The sequence below is a fragment of the Melospiza georgiana genome, chromosome 1 (genome assembly GCF_028018845.1).
Source record: "Melospiza georgiana isolate bMelGeo1 chromosome 1, bMelGeo1.pri, whole genome shotgun sequence".
Lineage (NCBI taxonomy): Eukaryota > Metazoa > Chordata > Aves > Passeriformes > Passerellidae > Melospiza > Melospiza georgiana.
Genome location: NC_080430.1, coordinates 153,825,751 through 153,849,723, shown reverse-complemented (window position 1 = coordinate 153,849,723; position 23,973 = coordinate 153,825,751). Strand labels below are relative to the sequence as shown.

Here is a 23,973-nt window from a genome sequence, read left to right as displayed (position 1 = left end):
GTGGCAGTTCAGAGGAGCCGCCAAGGTCAGATGGACAGAGCCTCAAGGGAAGGACGTGAAACTGCAGAACTCCAGGAAGGAGAACACTCCCCACCTCAGGACTCACCAGGCTGGGCCAGGCAAGAGCTGCTGCCTCAAAAATGCCCCAAGGCCATGGGACAAGGCTGTCCCGCCCATCCAGGACCAGCATAAAAGCCGGCCCAGAGCCTCTCTCCCTCACACACTTCTCCAGACTCCATCTGCTCCTGCTTCTTCCAAGAACCAGGTAAGCCTCAAGCCCCTGACCCTCCTCCTTCTTCTCCCCTGGCCCCTCTCACAGGAGTGCAGCACACTCTGCCCCAGCAGCCCTCACACCTCCCCACAACAGCCCCACAACAGCCTCCACACTCCATCACTCCTCGGGCATCCCCACACTCCTCTACCCTGCCTCACCCTCCTCTCTCTTCCAGGCACCCTCCACACCACACCCATGGCCTGCAACAGCCTCTGCAGTCCCTGCGGACCCACCCCGCTGGCCAACAGCTGCAACGAGCCCTGTGCCCTGCAATGCCAGGATTCCCGCGTCATCATCAACCCTTCCCCTGTGCTGGTCACCCTGCCAGGACCCATCATGACCTCCTTCCCCCAGAGCACCGCCGTTGGATCCACCTCCTCCGCTGCCGTGGGCACTGAGCTCAGTGTGCAGGGACAGCCCATCTCTGGCGGATTTGGTGGCTTTGGTGGCCTTGGCTATGGCCGTGGATTTGGCTATGGGCTGGGAGGCCTGGGCTGCTATGGCAGAAGGGGCTATGGCAGCATCTGCTAAGGGCCCTCAGCACCACCCCTGACACCAACTACCCACTTCCTGGAACTCATTTCAGGCATTGAGGACACCTTTCTGTGCCACGGCTCTAAAATCGGCTCAGCAATTTCAATTCCAGTGATGCCTCAAGGCATCTCCTGCTCTCAGGGCACCAAGCAAGGCAGTAGCCAAGGGGCCAGCCTTGGCTGCCTGCAAATATGGTTCATCTGCATCCTCGTCATCTCCCACTCTCTTCCAGCTCTATCCTGTCTCTTCTTCTGCAAATCCCTCTTCCGAGGCTGGGGACCACTGGGAACCTTCACCATGCAGCTGCTTCTTCTGAGGAGCAGGAAGGCCTTGATGGTCTGGCCAAACCTACTGTAATCCAAGGACCTTGGCTGATGGTCGCCCTATTTGTCCCTCAGACCAGCTCCCTTCTACTGGCTGCCCATGACCTCTCTCTCTTCTTTTGCCTCAATAAAATTCTCTTGCCTTGCAAACTGAGACGTCTCCTCGAAATTCTTTCTGGCAAAGGAGTGCCAACAACACTTGGCGCAAATCCATGTCTCCACAAGCCATTTGTGGAGGATGAAAATTGCACCAGCAACTCTCTTGGAATTGGTTCTGCACTTCCACAACCCACTGGGACACACTGACATACTTTTTGTCCATCACTGAGAAGGATTTCACTTGCTTAATCACAGCCTGCATACACCAATGGAGCTCCATCCTTTATTCTGGCACAGGCCCCTCATGGGTGCTGAGTTCATTTTGGCTGGACATCAGTTGCTCCAGACCCTCATCACCTTCCAGCCCCATTTACACATACGCTCAAGCCGCTTCATGTTTTCCTTATTTTCAGGTCCCAGAGTTGAACACACAAGTCCAGTCTACCCCAACCAGGGCAGAGGGGCAGAATTCCCCCCCTCACCTTCTGCCCATGACGTGGAAATGAGCCCAGGACTCCAGGGAGTTTCTGGTCAGCCCATTCACATGGTGGGGCAGGTGCACTTCTTCATCCACCAACACCCCAAGGCTTTCTCCTCTGGGCTGCTCTCAATCCACTCATTGTCCAGTCTACAGCCTTGTTTGGAATTACTCCAAACCACATACAGGACTTGCCCTTGGCCGTGTTTTGCTTCATGAAACTGACAATATCCTACATTCCCAACCTGTTCCAGTCCCTCTGAATGCCATCCATTCCCTTCAGACAACCAAACCCACTACTCAGCTTGGAGTGCTCCCTGCTTTTCTGATCATCCCACTAAATTCCAGTATCCTGATTTCTGACAATGATTCAATATTATAAAAATCCCAACATGAGTCTGTGTGGGTCACCACTATTCCCTGTTCTCACAGGGACATGGAGCCATTGTCCACAACTCTCTGAGTGAGACCATCCCGCCCTTTCCTTCTCCACCAAATGGTCCAACCAACATCCACATCTCTCCAGCACAGAGACAAGGATGTTTTCTGGCACAGGAACAAAGGACTTGCACAAGTCCAGGTGCAGGATACTGGCACCTCTTCCCTCATCCACCAATTTTGGAGTGAATACCAAATCAACAAAGCTGCTGACAAGGCCAGATGGGCACGGCCTTGAGAGCAGGACATGGAATTACAGAGCTGTGGGAAGCAAAGCATTCCCAACCTCATGACTCACCAGGCTGTGCCAGGCAAGAGCAGCGGGCCTCAAAAATGCCCCAATGTCATCGGCAATGGCTGGCCCAAACTTCCAGCCATGGATCATCCTTGTGGCCATGCCCTGGGTATCCCTCACCTGAGCCTTGTCTTCCTTGTTCCCAGTAACCCAGAGATTTACAGAGCTCTCCAAAATCATCAGAGCAGAGCAGGGGCAGAATCTGCTGCACCTGGGCTGGAGCAATCCCAACCATGCTGGATAAACGCTGGGTGATGAGGAGATTGAACCTAAGGAGGAGCACTTGGGGTGATGGTGGATGAAGTATTGGACATGCCTGGCCATGTGAATGCACCAAACAGAAACCCCTCTGTGTCCTGGGCTCATCCCCAGAGCGTGGGCAGCAGGTGAGGGGGGGATTCTGCTCCTCTGCTCCACTCTGGTGAGACTGGAGATGGGAGTTCAGATCTGGCACCTGGAAACGAGGAAGACATGGACCTGCTCAGGCAGAGCTGCAGATTGTCCTGGGAGACAATGACAGGCTGGAGCAACTGGTGTCCAGAAAAATTGCACACAGCACCCACGAGGGGCATGTGCCAGGGGCAGGGATAGCCCTGCATTGGTGTGTCCAGGTTTGAGTTTCAAACTAGCTGAAGGGTTCATGTGATAGTACACTGGAAATGCAAATTGTGTCAGAGAGTACTGGAACAGTAGAAATAATTCCAAGAGTGATCTTAGTGCACTTTTTCACTGACCCCAGGGGCCTCTGCAAGCCTGGCTTAGGGCTGAGTGAGACTGGAAGAAGCTTGGGAGAAGAAAGAAGGAGTCATCTGAGGTATTGATGCAAGAAATCTTTATTGAGGTAGCAGAGTGAAAACTCAGGAGCAGCCAGTGGAAGGGAACTGGTCTGAGGTGCAAGCAGGCCGAGCATCAGCCGGGCCCCTTCCTTTGGCAAGGCTTGGCCAGAGCACCGAGGCCTTCCTGGCCTGCAATGGCAGCAGCCAGGCAGAGGAGCCCGATGGTCTCTGGCTTGGGAGAAGGGGTTTGTCCAGAGGGGAATGGACAGAGCAGAAGGGACCATGCAGAGCAGGAAGAGGAGAAGAGCAGGAGGCAGATGGGCCAAGTTTGGGGACAGCCCAGGCTGTGCCCTTGGCTGCTGCCTTTCTTGGTGCCCTGAGAGCAGGAGCTGGAAGTGCTGAGTCCGTTGGAGAATCTTGTCCCCGAAATCTGTCCTCAGTGCCTGAGATGAGTACCAGGGAGTGGACGGAGTCGGGGTGGTGCTGAGGGCCCTTAGCAGATGTTGCCATAGCCCCTCCTGCCATAGCAGCCCAGGCCTCCCAGCCCGTAGCCAAATCCACGGCCATAGCCAAGGCCGTAGCCAAAGCCACCAAAGCCACCAAATCCACCAGAGATGGGCTGTCCCTGCACACTGAGCTCAGTGCCCACGGCAGCCGAGGAGGTGGATCCGACGGCGGTGTTCTGGGGGAAGGAGGTCATGATGGGTCCTGGCAGGGTGACCAGCACGGGAGAAGGCTGGATAACAACTCGGGAATCCTGGCATTGCAGGGCACAGGGCTCGTTGCAGCTGTTGGCCAGCGGGGTGGGTCCGCAGGGACTGCAGAGGCTGTTGCAGGCCATGGGTGTGGTGTGGAGGGTGCCTGGAAGAGAGGAAGGTGAGGGAGGGCAGGGATGAGAGTTACAAGGGGCATTGATGGAGTAGAGGCTGTTGTGGGGCTGTGGGGAGGCGTGAGGGCTGCCAAGGCTGGGGCTGAGGGTGCTAGAAGAGAGGACCCAAGGGGGGAGAGGCAGGAGGGTCAGGGGATTGAGACTCACCTGGTTCTTGAAAGAAGCAGGAGCAGATGGAGTCTGGAGAAGTGTGTGAGGGAGAGAGGCTCTGGGCTGGCTTTTATGCTGGTCTTTGATGGGCGGGACCGCCTTGTCCCATGGCCTTGGGGCATTTTTGAGGCAGCAGCTCTTGCCTGGTCCAGCCTGGTGAGTCCTGAGGTGGGGAGTGTTCTCCTTCCTGGAGTTCTGCAGTTTCACGTCCTTCCCTTGGGGCTCTGTCCATCTGACCTTGGCGGCTCCTCTGAACTGCCACAATTAGAGACCAGTGTGTGGCTGTTGGTGCCACATGTTAGGGCATGTAGAAGGTTCAGCCAAAGCTGAGGAGAACTCGGGTGTCATCCGTGGTCATTCCATGGCATGTTGGCAACATGTCCCATTTGCATTCTGGCCTCCTGCCTGAAAGAACTCCCGGATCTCTCAGCTTCTGCCTGTTTTAAGGACATGCCAAGCCTCAACCTTCTGTGGCCTGCCATTCAGATCCTTCTCAGGCCCCCACACCTGACCCATGGACTTGTCCTGGATTGTTGAGGATCGTACAATACTCGCCTCCAAAAACCCTGGACAATTTCCAAATTCTCTTTCTGACAATCAGACAATGTCCAGTGAAGTGATCTTGCTCCTCCACACTCAGCCCAAGTAAAGATCTCAAAACCCCTGAATATCAAATCCTTCCATCCCTGTAAAACTTCCAGACAAGAGGGACAGCAAGACACCCTCAGAGCATGACTGATGGTAAAGGTGAAGTCTCCAGTCAGGCTTTGACAGCTGGGGACATTGCGTGGAGAGAGGGAATGGGGTGGAAGGGGCAGCACCGGGTGCTTGGAACAGCAGCAAAGACTGGAGCAGATTGTCAGGGCTGAGAGAGGCTGGGGGAACTTCCCACAGCACACCCACAGACCACGGCAAGCCAGAGCTGCAGGGTGGCCGCAGTTCTCCAAAGCATTGCTCATGTCTTCATTCTGCACCCACAACACTCCAATTTCATTCCCAAAAGGCTCACTGAAAGGCTGCCGCCAAGGTGGTATGGACACGGCCTCAAGAGAAGGATGTGAAAATGTGAGAATTCCTCAAAGAAATGCCCAAATGATGGCAGAGAAGGAAAGAGGAGGTTGTTGACCATCTGTTAGTAATTAATGGTTATTTGCTAAGAGGAACATAATACCAAGACTCAGAGGATATAAATTGTGAAACCTTACGGCTTGAATGCGGAATAAATGAATTGACGTCACAGAGATGGCTGAGAACAAAGGGATGGGCCCCGTTTGTTGTTCATTTCTTAAATTTCTGACAGAGGTCAAAAAAAATTGAAATGACAGATTAGTTTGTTGCTTAAATTTACGAAATCCAAATGGACCATAACACTGTGACAAATACAGCCAGAATACCTTCACGTTTCCCAGTTCCTCTCCCTTGTCCCTACTGAAGACACAAGGCCAGGAGCTCACTGTCATCCATCAGGAAACACTCCCAGGCATTGGGATCTTCCAAGATTTTGCAGAGTGACCTCCCCAGGAGTTCCTCAGCAGCTCCCTCAGCATTCCTGGCTGCAACACAATGACTGATGGAAACCCCGATGCACAGAACAGAGTCCCAGTCTTCACAAGGCACCCACAAACCACAGCACACGAGTTACACCACAAAATGGCCTCAGTGATGACATTGCAAATCTCCAGGGTTTTGGTTGTTTATTCAGCCTTCCTTGACAAACACTGAACAATCTAATCTCCCAAATACCAACTCCTGACAGAAAGCTGCCTCCAAGGTCAGATTAGACATGGCCTCAAAAGCTGGACATGGAATTGCAGAACTGCATGAAGGAAAACACTCCCCACCTCATGACTCACAAGGTTGGGCCAGGCAAGAGCTGCTGCCTCAAAAATGCCCCAAGGCCATGGGACAAGGCTGTCCCGCCCATCCAGGACCAGCATAAAAGCCGGCCCAGAGCCTCTCTCCCTCACACACTTCTCCAGATTCCATCTGCTCCTGCTTCTTCCAAGAACCAGGTGAGCCTCAATCCCCTGACCCTCCTGCTCCTGCACACTTGACTCCTCTCTTCCAGCACACTCAGCACCACCCCCAGCAGCCCTCACGCCTCCCCACAGCCCCACTACAGCCTCCATGCTCTATCACTGCCCCTTGCACCCCACATTCCTGCCCTTCCTAACCCCCTTTCTCTTCCAGGCACCCTCCACACCACACCCATGGCCTGCAACAGCCTCTGCAGTCCCTGCGGACCCACCCCGCTGGCCAACAGCTGCAACGAGCCCTGTGCCCTGCAATGCCAGGATTCCCGAGTTGTTATCCAGCCTTCTCCTGTGCTGGTCACCCTGCCAGGACCCATCATGACCTCCTTCCCCCAGAACACCGCCGTCGGATCCACCTCCTCGGCTGCCGTGGGCACTGAGCTCAATGCCCAGGGACAGCCCATCTCTGGCGGATTTGGTGGCTTTGGTGGCTTTGGCCTTGGCTATGGCCGTGGATTTGGCTACGGGCTGGGAGGCCTGGGCTGCTATGGCAGGAGGGGCTATGGCAACATCTGCTAAGGGCCCTCAGCCCCACCCCACTCCGTCCACTCCATGGAACTCATCTCAGGCATTGAGGACACATCCCTGGGACAAGATTCTCACACGCGCTCAGCACTTCCATCTCCTGCTCTCAGGGCACCAAGAAAGGCAGCAGCCAAGGGGCAAGCTTGCTCTGCCCACAAACATGGCCCATCTGCCTCCTGCTCTTCTCCTGCTCCCTGCTCTCTAAGGACCCTTCTGCTCTGTCCATTCCCCTCTGGACAAACCCCTTCTCCCAAGCCAGAGACCATCGGGCACCTCTGCCTGACTGCTGCCATGGCAGGGCAGGAGGGCCTCGGTGCTCTGGCCAAGCCTTGGCAAAGGAAGGGGCCTTGGCTGATGCTCGGCCTGCTTGCACCTCAGACCAGTTCCCTTCCACTGGCTGCTCCTGAGTTTTCACTCTGCTACCTCAATAAAGATTTCTTGCATCACTACCTCAGATGACTCCTTCTTTCTTCTCCCAAGCTTCTTCCAGTCTCACTCAGCCCTAAGCCAGGCTTGTAGAGGCCCCTGGGGTCAGTGAAAAAGTGCACTAAGATCACTCTTGGAATTATTTCTACAGTTCCAGTACTCACTGACACAATTTGCATTTCCAGTGTACTATCACATGAACCCTTCAGCTATTGAAACACAAACCTGGACACAGCACTGCAGGGCTATCCCTGCCCCTGGCACATGCCCCTTGTGTGTGCTGTGTGCAATTTTTCTAGACACCGGTTTCTCCAGCCTGTCATTGTCTCCCAGGACAATCTCCAGCTCTGGCTGAGCAGGTCCATGTCTTCCTCATTTCCAGGTCCCAGATCTGAACTCCCATCTCCAGTCTCACCAGAGTGGAGCAGAGGAGCAGAATCCCCCCCTCACCTGCTGCCCACGCTCTGGGGAGGAGCCCAGGACACAGAGGGGTTTCTGTTTGGTGCATTCACATGGCCAGGCATGTCCAATACTTCATCCACCATCACCCCAAGTGCTCCTCCTTGGGTTCAATCCCCTCATCACCCAGCCTTTATCCAGCATGGTTGGGATTGCTCCAGTCCAGGTGCAGCAGATTCTGCCCCTGCTCTGCTCTGATGATTTTGGAGAGCTCTGTAAATCTCTGGGTTACTGGGAACAAGGAAGACAAGGCTCAGGTGAGGGATACCCAGGGCATGGCCTCAAGGATGATCCATGGCTGGAAGTTTGGGCCAGCCATTGCCGATGACATTGGGGCATTTTTGAGGCCAGCTGCTCTTGCCGGGCACAGCCTGGTGAGTCACGAGGTTGGGAATGCTTTGCTTCCCAGACCTCTGCAGTTCCATGGTCCTCCTCTCAATGTCGTGCCCATCTGGCCTTGTCAGCAGCTTTGTTGATTTGGTATTCACTCCAAAATTGGTGGATGAGGGAAGAGGTGCCAGTATCCTGCACCTGGACTTGTGCAAGTCCTTTGTTCCTGTGCCAGACAACATCCTTGTCTCTGTGCTGGAGAGATGTGGATGTTGGTTGGACCATTTGGTGGAGAAGGAAAGGGCGGGATGGTCTCACTCAGAGAGTTGTGGTCAATGGCTCCACGTCCCTGTGAGGAGAACAGGGGTGAGTGGTGACCCACACAGACTCATGTTGGGATTGTTATAATATTGAGTCATTGTCAGAAATCAGGGCCCTGGGATTTAGTGGGATGATCAGGAAAAGCAGGGAGCACTCCAAGCTGAGTAGTGGGTTTGGGTGTATGGAGGGAAGGGATGGCATTCAGAGGGACTGGAACAGGTTGGGAATGTAGGATATTGTCAGTTTCATGAAGCAGAACAAGGCCAAGGGCAAGGTCCTGTATGTGGTTTGGAGCAATTCCAAACAAGGCTGTAGACTGGACAATGAGTGGATTGAGAGCAGCCCAGAGGAGAAAGCCTTGGGGTGTTGGTGGATGAAGAACTGCACCTGCCCCACCATGTGAATGAGCTGACCAGAAACTCCCTGGAGTCCTGGGCTCATGTCCACGTCATGGGCAGAAGGTGAGGGGGGGAATTCTGCCCCTCTGCCCTGGTTGGGGTAGACTGGAGTTGTGTGTTCAACTCTGGGATGTGAAAATAAGGAAAACATGAAGCGGCTTGAGCGTATGTGTAAATGGGGCTGGAAGGTGATGAGGGTCTGGAGCAACTGATGCCCAGCCAAAATGAACACAGCACCCATGAGGGGCTTGTGCCAGAATAAAGGATGGAGCTCTATTGGTGTATCCGGGCTGCGATTAAGCAAGTGAAATCCTTCTCTGTGATGGACACAAAGTGTGTCAGTGCATCCCAGTGGGTTGTGGAAGTGCAGAACCAATTCCAAGAGAGGTGCTGGTGCAATTTGCACCCTCCACAAATGGCTTGTGGGACATGCATTTGAGCCAAGAGTTGTTGGGATTCCTTTGTCAGAAAGAAGTTGGAGGAGACATCTTAGGTTGCAAGGCAAGAGAATTTTATTGAGGCAAAAGAATAGTGACAAGTCAGGAGCAGCCAGTAGAAGGGAGGAGATCTGAGGGACAAGTTGGGCGACCATCAGCCAAGTCCTTTTATTGCCACAGGTGTGTCCAGAGCATCAAAACCTTCCTGCCCAGCAGGCAAAGCAGCTGGATGGTGAAGTTCCCATTGGTGTTCAGCTTGGGAGAAGGGATTTGCAAAAGTGGAGACAGGATACAGCTGAAAGGGAGTGGGAGATAAGCAGGAGGCAGATTGGCCATGTTTACATGCAGTCCAGGCTGGCCCCTTGGCTGCTGCCTTGCCCTGAGAGCAGGTGATGCCTGAAGGCATCACTGGAAAGAGAATTGCTGAGCCCATTTGAGAGGCTTGGCCTGAGATGCGTCCTCAATGCCTGAGATGAGTTCCAGGGAGTGGCCGGTTGGTGTCAGGGGTGGTGCTGAGGGCCCTTAGCAGATGTTGCCATAGCCCCTTCTGCCATAGCAGCCCAGGCCTCCCAGGCCGTAGCCAAGGCCAAAGCCAAATCCGCCAGAGATGGGCTGTCCCTGCACACTGAGCTCAGTGCCCAGAGCAGCGGAGGAGGTGGATCCGACGGCGGTGCTCTGGGGGAAGGAGGTCATGATGGGTCCTGGCAGGGTGACCAGCACAGGGGAAGGGTCGATGATGACGCGGGAATCCTGGCATTGCAGGGCACAGGGCTCGTTGCAGCTGTTGGCCAGCGGGGTGGGTCCGCAGGGACTGCAGAGGCTGTTGCAGGCCATGGGTGTGGTGTGGAGGGTGCCTGGAAGAGAGGGGGATGAGGCAGGACAGGGGTGTGGGAGTTGAGGGGCTTTGGTGCAGGATGGTGAGGGAGTGTGGAGGCTGTAGTGGGGTGTGGGAAGGCGTGAGGGCTGCTGAGGCTGGGACTGAGCATGTTGGAAGAGATGGGCCAGGGGTGCAGGAGCAGGAGGGTTAGAGGGTTGAGGCTCACCTGGTTGTCTTCGGGAGCAGAAGGATACAGAAGTTTTTGAGGTAGAGAGGCTCTGGGCTGACTTTTATGCAGGTTCTGGATGGGCAGGACAGCCTTGTCCCATGGCCTTGGGGATTTTGGAGGCAGCAGTCCTTGCCTGGCCTTGCCTAGCATAAGGTCATGAGGTGGGGAGTGTTTTCTTTGTGATGTTCTGCAATTCCATGTCCTGCTTATGAGTCTGTGTCCATCTGATCTTGGCGGCAGTGTTCATGGGTTGGTATTTGGCAGAATTTCACTCTCAGATGTGTGTCAGGGAGGACTGAATAAACAACCAGAGCCCTGGAGATTTGCAATGTCATCAGTGAGGTCACTTTTGGCCCTTGGCTGCTGTGGTTTTTGGGTGCCTTGTGAATACTGGTACTCTGTTCTGTGCCGCTGGATGTCCATCAGTCACTGTGTTCCACCCAGGAATGCTGAGGGAGATGCTGGTGTCCTGGGGAATGTCACTCTGGAACAGCTTGGAAATATCCCAGTGCCTGAGTTCTCTTCTTGATGGATGACAGAGAGCTCTTGGCCTTGTGTCTTGAATGGGATCACAAGATCAGGTAAATGTGAAGCTGTTCAGGCTGAACATGTTCCATTTTAATGCTCCACTTGGATTCCTCAAATTCTAATTCCAACACACTCTTATTTATATGTGAAGTGAATTCCTTGACCTCATTCACAAATCCAATAACAAACAACAAACAAGGCCCGATCCCTTTGTTCCTAGGCTGCTCTGTGGTGTCAGTTCCCTCATTCCACATTCAGACCTTCAGGTTTCATAATGATTTATATTCTGTAAACCATAATATTGAATTCCTCTAAAGCAAACCCCAGTAATTGCTACTGAATGTCAGTGTGCTCTCCTTTCCCTCTCTGTCATGATCTGGGTGTGCCCTTATGGAATTCCACCATTCCACATCCTTCTCTTGAGGCCGTGTCCTTCTGACCTTCAGGGCAGCTTTTGAGTGTGAGTGTTTCGTGTGTGAGGGTTGGTGGCATTTGGGAGGGTTTGCTCTCAAGGTGAGTGTCAGGGAGGGCTGAATAAACAACCAGAACTTGGGAGAGGTGCAGTTGTCATCGGCAAGGTCACCCTGTGGCACGGGCGTGCTGGGCTTTGTGGGTGTGTTGTGAAGAGGAGCCCCATTCCCTCCCAGCCCTGTCTGGCTGCTCTGGGATTGGCAGCTGTGCTGGAAGTGCTGCCCCTTCCCTCACATTCCATCCCTTCCCACCTTGATCCCACGTCGCTAAGCCTGACACTAGGCCTGACCTTTGCTGTTCTCTGTGCTCTGTGGATGTCTTGGTGCCGCTCTTGCCTTTAAGGTTTTGGCATCCAGGGCCTCTGGGGTCTTTGCTGCGGCTGAGTGCAAAGGGTGAAGCTTCTGGTGATTGTCGGAAAGAAAATTTGGAGGTGAGAATTGCCTGATCTTTGAAAACCGTGCAAGGCCAGGTTGTGTCAGTGTCCAGTAAGGTAGCCTGAGAACAATCTGAAGAACTGGGCCCAGATTCCTATCCTGAAATCCAGATAGCATCAAGGCCCAGGAGTTGGATCCTTTTGGCCAACACTGAAAACCTGAGTGGTCCTGGACATCTGCTGCAGCTCAGCAAGGGCATCTGCCCAGGGCTGTTACTTGGCAGGAATGAGGATGTCATCCCAGGTAGGAAGGAATGTGGGTATCAGTTGGAACAATGGCTTTCTTTTCCAAAAAGCCTTGGGGAGTTGTGGGTGAGAAGAAGTGGAGCTGGAGGTGTCCCTGTTCCCTTGTGGGTAGAGGGACCCCAAAGTTCCAGGAATGCTATGGAAAAGTGTTGGGATGAGGCAGCGAGAGGTGGCTGTTGGTGTTTGCTCAGCACTGGTGAGGTCCCGTGTGAGGTGTTGGGGGCAGTTCTGGGCTCCCCAGTGAGATGAGCTCAGGGCCACCCAGATCCAAATGGGCCTGAAAGATGATTCCTAGATAAGGAACGGAGAGAGCCAGGACTGCCAGGAGACAAGGATGGACAGGGGTGTGCCATCAGTGTGCGCAAATCCCTGATGGCGTGGGATGAAGGCACAGGAGCCCAGCTGTTCTCAGCACTGCACACGTGTGGGGCAAGAGACCAAGGGCACAAGGGAAAAGAGATGGAATTCCATGAACAAAGAAGAGAAGAATCTTTCATTGTGAGGATGATCAAAGATTGGAAGAGGCGATGGAGTCTCAATCATTGGAGATCCAATTTGAACTGTCCATGGTTCTGGAATGTTCTCCTCTTGGTCTTGCTTGAGCAGGGCAGTTGAAGCACTTGCACTCCTGAGTTCCTGCCCGTGAGGTTGATGTTGTTTCTCTCTTTGCTCAAAGGCTTCTGGGTCATGGCCAGGAAAATAGTTTGTCAAGTGTGCACAGGCATGGAGAGACTTTTCCATTTTTGTACCGAGGAGAGAATTGATGTGTCCAAGACTTTGGTGTAGCAGTTTACAGGGTGTGTGACGTGTTCTGGAAGCTGTGCCCTCCTGGGATTCCTATCCCTATTAGTTATTTTGATAACTAATTTGTTATCATTTGTTTTGAGATATATGTAAGCAAAAGTGTTGTTGCCTTGATCCACACTCTCCCAGTGGCTTATTCAGCTCCAGAATGTGGTGGGTGAGAATATAAGACCATTGGAATAAAAAAATTTAGGAGGCATGCCAGGTTTAAACTTTATTGATGCGAAAGAATGAATAGGTAGGAGAGAGAAGTGGAAATAATCTGTTGCGAGGTGAGAGTACAGTGACCATCAGCTGATTTGCTTTGCTTGCAGGAGCTGTTGCCAGAACCAAGAGCTGGTGGTCCTTAGCAGATGTAGCCATAGCCCCTTCTGCCATAGCAGCCCAGGCCACCCAGCCCATAGCCAAATCCACGGCCATAGCCAAGGCCGAAGCCACCAAAGCCACCAAATCCGCCAGAGATGGGCTGTCCCTGCACACTGAGCTCAGTGCCCACGGCAGCAGAGGAGGTGGATCCGACGGCGGTGTTCTGGGGGAAGGAGGTCATGATGGGTCCTGGCAGGGTGACCAGCACAGGGGAAGGGTCGATGATGACGCGGGAATCCTGGCATTGCAGGGCACAGGGCTCGTTGCAGCTGTTGGCCAGCGGGGTGGGTCCGCAGGGACGGCAGAGGCTGTTGCAGGCCATGGGTGTGGTGTGGAGGGTGCCTGGAAGAGAGGAGGGTGAGGCAGGGCAGGTGTGTGGGGCTGTGAGAATCATTGATTCTGAGGGTAAGGGAGTGTGGAGGCTGTAGTGGGGCTGTGGGGAGGTGTGAGAGCTGCTGAGGCTGAAGGGAGGGGTGCGAGGTGCAGGAGCAGGAGGGTCAGGGGCTTGAGGCTCACCTGGTTTTCAGCAGGAGCAGGAGGAGAAGGCGTGAGGAGATGTGAGTAAGGGACAGAGGCTCTGGGCCGGCTTTTATGCTGGTCCTGGAGGGGCAGGACAGCCTTGTCCCATGGCCTTGGGGCATTTTTGAGGCAGCAGCTCTTGGCTGCCCCAGCTCAGCATGAGGTCATGAGGTGGGGAATGGTTTCATTCATGTCATTCTGCAATTCCATGTCATGCTCTTGAGGCTTGTTCCATCAGACCTTGGCGGCAGCTTTCATGACTTGGTGTTTGGGCAGATTTGATTTTTCCATGTGTGTCAGGAAAGGGTGAATAAACAACCAGAGCCCAGGCAAGGTGCAATTTCATCAGTAATGTAATTTTGTAGTGCTCATGTGCTGTGGTTTGTGGGTGCCTGTGAAGACTGGGACTCTGTTCTGTGCCACTGGATGTCCATCAGTTGTGTCACACAGGAATGCTGAGGGAGCTGCTGATGTTTTGGGAAGGTCACTCTGCAATAACTTTTAAAGGTCTCAGTGCTTGGGTGAAAGAGATCTCATGGCCTTTTGTATTGAATGGGATCAACACAGAGGATCTGGAAAACGAGAGTCTGTTCAGACTGAATTTGTTTCAGTGTTCTGGTTTGTTTGGATTTCTTAAATATGTACAACAGCTTACACTATTTTATAAAGTGCATTTCTACACCTCATTCAGAAATCCCGTGTTGAGGAACAAACCTGGTCCAATCAGTTTTCTGGTGCAGCAGGTCTGTGATGTCAATTTCCACATTGTGCATTGAAGCTGTCAGATTTCCTTACTTCGAACCTGTAATATTAATTTTGTGTTTCTGTTAGCAAAAGGCAGTAAATACTAGAGGAGGATCAGCAAGGTCCTCTTCTCTCCTATGTTATGGAGGGGGTGCATAGTTTTGGAGTTTTGCTATTCCATGTCATCCTCTTGAGACCTTGTCTATTTGACCTTGGAGGAACAATTAAATGCAAATATTAGATGTTAAGGTGGTGTTAATGATGTGAGCCAGGGAGGGCTGAAATCATGACCAGTGCTTTGGAGAGGTGGAGTATCATCAGTTAAGTCACTGCATGTTATTGCGTGCTGTGGTTTTTTGTGGTGCTTTGAAGAGGAGCCCAGACCTTCTAACACCACATGGTCATGTTGATTTTGGGTTTGCAGGAGCACTGCTTTTGCAGGGCTGCTCCTTCCACCACGTTGTCTCCCTCTTCACCATGTTGCCATCTCTCCATGCCTTTCTACACAACTGGTATTTCCTGCTGGATATGGGAAAGCAATCCCTGGGGTATAGGGAGGCCTCTCATGCTGCTCAAACTTTCGTGTTTGTTCATCTGTAAAGCTCGTCTCACCTGGGCCCAGCAAGGTCACACTGTGGGGTCACAGTGCTGGGTTCTGGGTCCTTCTTCCTGTTAAGGAAATGTTGAGAAGGATAAGGAGAACAAGACACATGAGGAGAACAATTCCTCATCCATTGATTAATCTATCCTTTTGGCCATGTACAGTTTGCTGCAAAAATCTCCAGCAGTTGCCAGGAAAGGATTAGGAAAAGAAACACAAGCAGGTTGAGGACTGTGTCCATCCTTTCACCCACCATTTTTGGGGCTCCATAGTGGATCAAGAATCTCAATGTGGCTGTCCAAGAGCAGTGCAGGGAAATCATGACAATGATGGAACTGGAGCACCATTAAAATGAAAAACTGAGAGACCTGGGAGTTCTTTCAGGCAGGAGACAAGGATGCACATGGGACATATTGTCAATATGCCATGAAATTACTTCAGTGATGAATTCCCAGTTCTGCGAAGGTTTGGCTGCATCTTTTGCATGTCCTGATACACTCTGTCACCAATGAGATAATGGTCACTAATTCTCTCCATGAAGAGTTGCCGACAAGGTCAAATGGAAACTGCCCCAATGGAGGGCATGGAGTTGAAGAGTTGCAGGAAAGAAAACACTCCCCACCTCATGACTCACCAGGCTGGCCCAGGCAAGGCTGCTGCTTTCAAAATGCCCCAAGGCCATGGGACAAGGCTGTCCCGCCCCTCCAGGACCAGCATAAAAGCCGGCCCAGAGCCTCTCTCCCTCACACACGTCCCCTCACATCTTCTCCTCCTGCTACCGCTGACAACCAGGTGAGCCTCAATCCTCTAACCCTCCTGCTCCTGCACTTCTCACCTCTCTCTTCAGCCTCAGCAGCCCTCACGCCTCCCCACAGCCTCACTACAGCCTCCACACTCCCTTACCCTCAGAATCAATGCTTCTCACACCCCCTCACACCTGCCCTGCCTCACCCCCTCTCTCTTCCAGGCACCCTCCACACCACACCCATGGCCTGCAACAGCCTCTGCAGTCCCTGCGGACCCACCCCGCTGGCCAACAGCTGCAACGAGCCCTGTGCCCTGCAATGCCAGGATTCCCGCGTCATCATCGACCCTTCCCCTGTGCTGGTCACCCTGCCAGGACCCATCATGACCTCCTTCCCCCAGAGCACCGCTGTCGGATCCACCTCCTCCGCTGCTCTGGGCACTGAGCTCAATGCCCAGGGACAGCCCATCTCTGGCGGATTTGGCTTTGGCCTTGGCTACGGCCTGGGAGGCCTGGGCTGCTATGGCAGAAGGGGCTATGACTCCATCTGCTAAGGGCCCTCAGCACCACCACTGACACCACCAGCTCTGGGCCCTGGCCACAGCTCCTGAAGACAAAGCACTTCAGCTGATGGCAGCCCCACTCACGCCTCACAACAGATTATTTCCACTTCTTTTCTCTGACTTTTCATTCTTTTGCACCAATAAAGTTTTTCTTCATCAAACCAGCAACGTCTCTGTATTTTATTGCATTCCAATGGTCTTACATCCTCACCCACCACATTCTAGACCTCAACAGGCTCTTGAGGATACCAGGAACATGTCAACAACACCTTCCTAACATGTATAAAACAAATAAAAAAGGAAGTCTGGAAGAAGAAGCATAGGAAGGGACACCTTCCAGAACATGTCAAATGCCCTGCAAACTGCTACACCAAGGTCTTGGACACGTCAATTCTCTCTGTGGTAGAGAGATGGAAAAGTCTCTCCATGCCTGTGCACACTTGACAAACTCTCTTCCTGGCCATGACCCAGAAACCTTTGAGCAAAGAGAGAAACAACATCAACCTCATGGGCAGGAACTCAGGAGTGCAAGTGCTTCAACTGCCCTGCTCAAGCAAGACCAAGAGGAGAACATTCCAGAACCATGGACAGGTCAGATTTGGATCTCCAATGATTGAGACTCCATCGCTTCTTCCAATCTTTGATCATCCTCATAATGAAAGATTCTTCTCTTCTTTGTTCATGGAATTCCATCTCATTTCCCTTGTACCCTTGGTCTCTTGCCCCACACGTGTGCAGTGCTGAGAACAGCTGGGCTCCTGTGCCTTCATCCCACACCATCAGGGATTTGCGCACACTGATGGCACACCCCTGTCCATCCTTATCCCCTGGCAGTCCTGGCTCTCTCCGTTCCTTATCCAGGAATCATCTTTCAGGCCCATTTGGATCTGGGTGGCCCTGAGCTCATCTCACTGGGGAGCCCAGAACTGCCCCCAACACCTCACACGGGACCTCACCAGTGCTGAGCAAACACCGACAGCCACCTCTCACTGCCTCATCCAACACTTTTCCATAGCATTCCTGGATCCTTGGGGTCCCTCTACCCACAAGGGAACAGGGACAACTCCAGCTCCACTTCTTCTCACCCACAACTCCCCAAGGCTTTTTGGAAAAGAAGGCCATTGTTCCAGCTGATACCCACATATTCCTTCCTTCCTGGGATGACATCCTCATTCCTGCCAAGTAACAGCCCTGGGCAGACGCCCTTGCTGAGCTCCAGCAGATGTCCAGGACCACTCAGGTTTTCAGTGTTGGCCAAAAGGATCCAACTCCTGGGCCTTGATGCTATCTGGATTTCAGGACAGGAATCTGGGCCCAGTTCTTCAGATCGTTCTCAGGCCACTGACACAGCCTGGATGTGTCTGATTGTCGAGGATCAGGCATTTCTCTCCTCCAACAACCCTGAGCAACCTCCAACTTCTCTTTCCGACCATCAAAATGGCTTCACCCCTTTGCACTCAGCCCCAGCAAAGACCCCAAAGGCCCTGGATGCCAAAACCTTAAAGGCAAGAGCAGCACCAAGACACCCACAGAGCACAGAGAACAGCAAAGGTCAGGCCTAGTGTCAGGCTTAGCGACGTGGGATCAAGGTGGGAAGGGATGGAATGTGAGGGAAGGGGCGGCACTTCCAGCACAGCTGCCAATCCCAGAGCAGCCAGACAGGGCTGGGAGGGAATGGGGCTCCTCTTCACAACACACCCACAAAGCCCAGCACGCCCGTGCCACAGGGTGACCTTGCCGATGACAGCTGCACCTCTCCCAAGTTCTGGTTGTTTATTCAGCCGTCCCTGACACTCACCTTGAGAGCAAACTCTCCCAAATGCCACCAACCCTCACACACGAAACACTCACACTCAAAAGCTGCCCTGAAGGTCAGAAGGACACGGCCTCAAGAGAAGGATGTGGAATGGTGGAATTCCATAAAGGCACACCCAGATCATGACAGAGAGGGAAAGGAGAGCACACTGACCATCAGGTAGCAATTACTGGGGTTTGCTTTAGAGGTGCACAATATTATGATTTACAGGATATAAATCATTATGAAACCTGAAGGTCTGAATGTGGAATGAGGGAACTGACACCACAGAGCAGCCTAGGAACAAAGGGATCGGGCCTTGTTTGTTGTTTGTTATTGGATTTGTGAATGAGGTCAAAGAATTCACTTTACATATAAGAGAGTGTTGGAAATAGAATTTGAGGAATCCAAGTGGATCATAAAAATGGAACATCTTCAGCCTCAATGGCTTCACATTTACCTGATCTTGTGATCCCATTCAAGACACAAGGCCAAAAGCTCTCTGTCATCCATCAGAAATTACTCCCATGCACTGGGATCTTTCCAAGCTGTTCCAGAGTGACATTCCCAGAAAAACAGACGTTTCCTCAGCATTCCTGGGTGCAACTCAATGACTGATGGACATCCAGCTGCACAGAACAGAGCCCCAGTATTCACAAGGCTTCCACAAACCACAACACCCAAGGGCCAAAAGTGACCTCACTGATGACACTGCAAATCTCCAGGGCTGTGGTTGTTTATTCAGTCCTCCCTGACACACATCTGACAGTGAAATCCTGCCAAATACCAACCCATGAACACTGCCGCCAAGATCAGATGGATGCAGACTCAAGAACAGGACATGGAATTGCAGGACATCACAAAGGAAAATACTCCCCACCTCATGACATCATGCCAGGTGGGGTGAGGCAAGAGCACCTGCCTCAAAAATGCCCCAAGGCCATGGGACAAGGCTGTCCCACTCATCCAGGACCAGCATAAAAGCCAGCCCAGAGCCTCTCTCCCTCACACACTTCTCCTGACACCTTCTCCTACTGCAGACAACAAGGTGAGCCTCAATCCCCTGACACTTCTTCTCCTGCACCCCCTGCCTCTCTCTTCCAGCACGTTCAGCCGCAACCTCAGCAGCCCTCACGCCTCCCCACAGCCCCACTATAGCCTCCACACTCCCTCACCCTGCTGCCTGACTGTTCCTCATAGCTCCACGCCTCTACCCTGCCTCTCTTCCAGGCACCCTCCACACCGCACCCATGGCCTGCAACAGCCTCTGCAGTCCCTGTGGACCCACCCCGCTGGCCAACAGCTGCAACGAGCCCTGTGCCCTGCAATGCCAGGATTCCCGCGTCATCATCGACCCTTCCCCTGTGCTGGTCACCCTGCCAGGACCCATCATGACCTCCTTCCCCCAGAACACCGCCGTCGGATCCACCTCCTCCGCTGCTCTGGGCACTGAGCTCAATGCCCAGGGACAGCCCATCTCTGGTGGATTTGGCTTTGGCCTTGGCTACGGCCTGGGAGGCCTGGGCTGCTATGGCAGAAGGGGCTATGGCTCCATCTGCTAAGGGCCCTCAGCACCACCCCTGACACCAAACATCCACTCAGGCATTGAGGAGTCCTCTCTGTACCAAGGCTCTCAAATGGGCTCAGTGATTCCAGTTCCTGTGATGCCTTAAGGAATCACCCCCCTTCAGGTCACCAAGCAAGCCTGTAGCCAAGGGGCCAGCCTCGGATACCTGCAAACATGGCCCATCTCCCTCCTGGTCTTCTCCTGCTCCCTGCTCTGCATTGTCCCTTCACCTCTGTCCTGTGACTTCTGCTACAATCCACTTCTCCCAAGCCAGAGATCATCGGGCACCTCTGTTGTCCTTCTCCCAATGCAGGGCAGCGGGGCCTTGATGCTGTGGCCAAATGTCCAAGCAAAGCTGCTTTGCTGATGGTCACCCTGGTCACAACCGAGCCCAGCTCCATTGTACTGGCTACTTCTGAGATTTTTCTCTTTGTCCTCAATAAAGTTTTGTTGCATCATCACCTCACATTGGCTCTTTCTTTTTTCTCCCAGAACTCCTCCAGTCTCACTCAGTGCTAAGGCAAGTTTGTGCTGGGAATTGGCATGGATGAAAAAGTGCACCAAGGCCTGTCTTAGGAAATATTGCTCCAGTTTCACTAGCCCCAGCACACTTTGGTCTTCCATTGCACCACACAAATCCCTCACTTGCGTGAGATCAGGCCTGGATGCTCTAGCACAGGTCTTTGCCTGACGCAAACCTCTGACACAAACCCCTCGTGGTCTCTGTTCACTTTTAATTCCAGCGCCTCATCATCTCCAAGGCTCATCTACAGATCTGTTTCAGCAGGTCCTTTTCCTCCTTCTCGTGGCTGGATGGCCCTTCCTGGCAAATCATGAGCTGAGGATTCCTTGCCTTTCCCCACATCCACAGCATCATGTCCTTCTCCTGAGGTCGTGTCAATCTGACCTTGGTGGTAACTTTTAAGTGCAAGTTTTAGAAAACATATTCTGGTATTTATGGCTCATTTCAGGGCGGGCCCAAGATGTAACCAAAGCTTTGGAGAAGTAGGGTGTAAGTTGGTCACCCCGTGGTATTTCTGTCGTTTGTGTATGTGTGGGGAGGAGTTGCCCCCACTCTCTGTCAGGCTGATCTGCATTTTGCTTTTTTTTGCATTTTGCATATTTCAGGGTGGGCCCAAGATGTAACCAAAGCTTTGGAGAAGTAGGGTGTAAGTTGGTCACCTCATGGTATTTCTGTCGTTTGTGTATGTGTGGGGAGGAGTTGCCCCCACTCTCTGTCAGGCTGATCTGCATTTTACAGTAAGAGGTGTTACACCTTCAATCACATCCCCTCCCTCCATGCTTTTCTCCCAGCTGGCAATTGCTGACATTGAACCACCTTTTCCCTGTGCTTTGTGTGTATCTCGGTGCCCCTCTTGTTGGTACAGTTTTGATATCCAGGGTCTTTTGGGTCATTCCTTGGGCTAAGGACTGAGGTCACAGTGAGAATTCAGGACATCCTTCTGGCTCTCCTGGATTGCCAGAACCCCTGCCAAGGGGCTCAGAGTCCTGGCACAGAGCCCAAGACACCTGTGACGGATAATGACCCATGGAAAAAGTTACCAACCTTATATGAAGAACTTCAAGCCACAAAAGTCTAAGTAGAATAATAATTAGTTAGGTGAAAAATGGATTTTTTTGGAGTTTTTAAAATAAGGGTTCAGGGGACAAGATGGAGGAATCTGGGTGTGTCCAGCCTTTCTTCTTCTTGGCCTCCATCTTCTGCTGTGATGTTGGCAATTTTAGATTAGTTTAGAGTAGAAGCTCACTGTCTAACATAGGTGATAAGTATTGGAAAGTTATGGTAAAAAATGTACACGTAATTTTTCGTATGAAAAGAGAACACCACCCCGGACGGTGGCCAGTGCGTCTGTCTGTCCTGCTGAGCAGACCTTGGCAGGCCAGGAGAAAGAATTTTATAGATAAGAAACAATAAACAGCCTTGAGAGCAAGAACTGAAGGGTTCTGACTCCTTCTTCAACAGCGGGGCTGGGAAAAGAGACTTTCTAACACATTTCGGGATCACTCTGACTTGCAAAAGCCCCAAGAGGTCACTTCTCTGGACAATTTCTGGTTGTCAGAGAAAGGATTGAATGCTTGCCCTGGGTTTTTGGAGGGAAGCATTGCATAATCCTTGACAATACCCCAGGCACATCCAGGTTGTGTCAATGGTGGCCTGAGAAGGCTCTGAAGGGCTGGGTCCAGAGGCTTGTGGTCAGTGTCCCAAATCCAGATGGCAGCAAATCCACGGTGCTGTAGCCCGGAAGTTGGATCTTTTTGGCCAACACTGAAAACCTGAGTGGTCCTGGGCATCTGCTGGAGTTCAGCAGGGGCATCTGCCAAGGGCTGTTTGTTGGTAGGAGTCATCCCAGGTAGGAAGTAAAGTCTTGGAGTCACTTGGAACAATGGTTTTCTTCTCTTGTGGTTGTGGTTGAGAAGAAATGGATCGCGGGGTGTCCCTGGGTGGGAAAAGGAACCCCAAGGTTCAAGGGAAGAAGTGGAAAAGGTGTTGTAATGAGGCAGGAGGAGGTGACTCTTGCTGTCTCCTGGAAGCTGGTGGCATCCCATGTGAGATGTTATGAGCAGTCCTGGGCTCTCCAGTGGGAAAATGAAACACGTTTAATGAAACTAAATCATTTCAGGGCCAGCAATCTCTAAAGGGGCAGGGGGAAATTTCCTGGAGCAGAGGCTGAGAGAGCTGAGACTCCCAGGGGACAAGGATTGACAGGATGTGCCATCAGTGTGTGCAAATCCCTGATGGTGGGGGATGAAGATATAGGGGAGCCTGGCTGTTCTCAGCAGTGCACACATGCAGGGCAAGAGAGCAAGGGCACAGGTGAAAAAAAATGGAATTCCATGAGCAAAGATGCCAAGCATCTTTCATTATGAGAATGATCAGAGATTGGAAGAGGCGGTGGACTTGCGGTCTTGGGAGATCCGAATCAGACCTGTCCATGGTTGTGGAAATGTTCTCCCGTTGGTCTTGCTTGAGCAGGGCAGTTGTACCACTTGCACTCCAGAGCTCCTGCCCAAGGGGTTGATGTTTTTTTCTCTCTTGGCTGGTAGGCTTCATGGTCATGCCCAGGAAGAGTTTGTCAAGCGTGCAAGGGCATGTAGAAACTTTTCCATTCTTGTGCCAAGGAGACAATTGGTGTGTCAAAGACTTTGGTGTAGCAGCTGCAGGACATGTGCCATCTTCTGTAAGATGTCCCTTCCTGTGCTTCCTTTGCCTATTAGTTATAACTAATTTGTTATTAATTGTTTTAAGATAGATGTAAGCAGAAGTGTTGTTACTCTGTTCAACATACTCCCAGTGGCTTGTCCAGCTCTAGAATGTGGTGGGTGAGGATTTGAGACCATTGTAACACAAAAAAAAAAATAAGGAGGCATGCCAGGTTTAAAGTAGGAAAATTTTATTGATGTGAAAGAATGAAGAATGAAGAGACAGGAAAGAGAAGTGGAAATAATCTGTTGTGAGGTGAGAACACCGTGACCATCAGCCAAGGTGCTTTGCTTGCAGGAGCTGTTGGCAGAGGCCAGAGCTGGTGGTGTCAGGGGTGGTGCTGAGGGCCCTTAGCAGATGTTGCCATAGCCCCTCCTGCCATAGCAGCCCAGGCCTCCCAGCCCATAGCCAAGGCCGTAGCCAAATCCACCAAAGCCACCAAAGCCACCAAATCCCCCAGAGATGGGCTGTCCCTGGGCATTGAGCTCAGTGCCCACGGCAGCCGAGGAGGTGGATCCGACGGCGGTGTTCTGGGGGAAGGAGGTCATGATGGGTCCTGGCAGGGTGACCAGCACAGGGGAAGGGTCGATGATGACGCGGGAATCCTGGCATTGCAGGGCACAGGGCTCGTTGCAGCTGTTGGCCAGCGGGGTGGGTCCACAGGGACTGCAGCGGTTGTAGCAGGCCATGGGTGTGGTGTGGAGGGTGCCTGGAAGAGAGGAGGGTGAGGCAGGGCAGGGGTGTGGGGGTGTGAGGGGTGATGGGGTTTGGGGTCTGTTGTAGGGCTGTGGGGAGGCATGAGGGCTGCTGAGACTGGGGAGTTCTGAAAGAGAGAGGCAAGGGTGGCAGAGGCAAGACGGTCAGGGGCATGAGGCTCACCTGGTTTTCAGCAGGAGGAGAAGGCTTGAGGAGAAGTGTGTGAGGGAGGGAGGCTCTGGGCCGGCTTTTATGCTGGTTCTGAAGGGGCGGGACAAGCTTGTCCCATGGCCTTGGGGCATTTTTGAGGCAGCAGCTCTTGGCTGTCCCAGCCTGGTGAGTCATGAGGTGAGGAGTGTTTTCCTTTATGCAATTCTGCAATTCCATGTCCTGCTCTTGAGTGTGTGTCCATCTGACCTTGGCGGCAGCTTTAGGGTTAGC

General features: G+C 52.6%; 5 protein-coding genes and 3 pseudogenes across 5 annotated transcripts; 4 read left to right on the top strand and 4 right to left on the bottom strand.

Moving 5' to 3' along the window:
• Window positions 1-140: 140 nt before the first annotated feature.
• LOC131081065 (feather beta keratin-like) lies at window positions 141-805 on the top strand. Its single transcript, XM_058019926.1, has 2 exons — window positions 141-264; window positions 447-805. The coding sequence occupies exons 1-2, from the start codon at window positions 141-143 to the stop codon at window positions 803-805; spliced, it is 483 nt and encodes a 160-aa protein (XP_057875909.1).
• Window positions 806-3,710: 2,905 nt separating this feature from the next.
• LOC131081029 (feather keratin B-4-like) lies at window positions 3,711-4,378 on the bottom strand (annotated as a pseudogene).
• Window positions 4,379-6,143: 1,765 nt separating this feature from the next.
• LOC131081075 (feather beta keratin-like) lies at window positions 6,144-6,808 on the top strand (annotated as a pseudogene).
• Window positions 6,809-9,707: 2,899 nt separating this feature from the next.
• On the bottom strand, window positions 9,708-10,019 carry LOC131081139 (feather beta keratin-like). Its single transcript, XM_058020028.1, has one exon. It carries the CDS (start codon window positions 10,017-10,019, stop codon window positions 9,708-9,710), a length of 312 nt encoding a protein of 103 aa, XP_057876011.1.
• A 3,040-nt stretch (window positions 10,020-13,059) lies between these two features.
• On the bottom strand, window positions 13,060-13,720 carry LOC131081082 (feather beta keratin-like; annotated as a pseudogene).
• Window positions 13,721-15,918: 2,198 nt separating this feature from the next.
• Window positions 15,919-16,242, top strand: LOC131081189 (feather beta keratin-like). The gene has a single exon (XM_058020118.1). The coding sequence runs from the start codon at window positions 15,931-15,933 to the stop codon at window positions 16,240-16,242; it is 312 nt and encodes a 103-aa protein (XP_057876101.1). The 5' UTR covers window positions 15,919-15,930.
• A 3,054-nt stretch (window positions 16,243-19,296) lies between these two features.
• LOC131081132 (feather beta keratin-like) lies at window positions 19,297-19,608 on the top strand. Its single transcript, XM_058020016.1, has one exon. It carries the CDS (start codon window positions 19,297-19,299, stop codon window positions 19,606-19,608), a length of 312 nt encoding a protein of 103 aa, XP_057875999.1.
• Window positions 19,609-23,186: 3,578 nt separating this feature from the next.
• LOC131081154 (feather beta keratin-like) lies at window positions 23,187-23,786 on the bottom strand. The gene is made up of 2 exons (XM_058020053.1): window positions 23,737-23,786; window positions 23,187-23,556 (listed from the first exon to the last, which is right to left on the bottom strand). Exon 2 carries the CDS (start codon window positions 23,523-23,525, stop codon window positions 23,187-23,189), a length of 339 nt encoding a protein of 112 aa, XP_057876036.1. The 5' UTR covers window positions 23,526-23,556; window positions 23,737-23,786.
• Window positions 23,787-23,973: the final 187 nt, after the last annotated feature.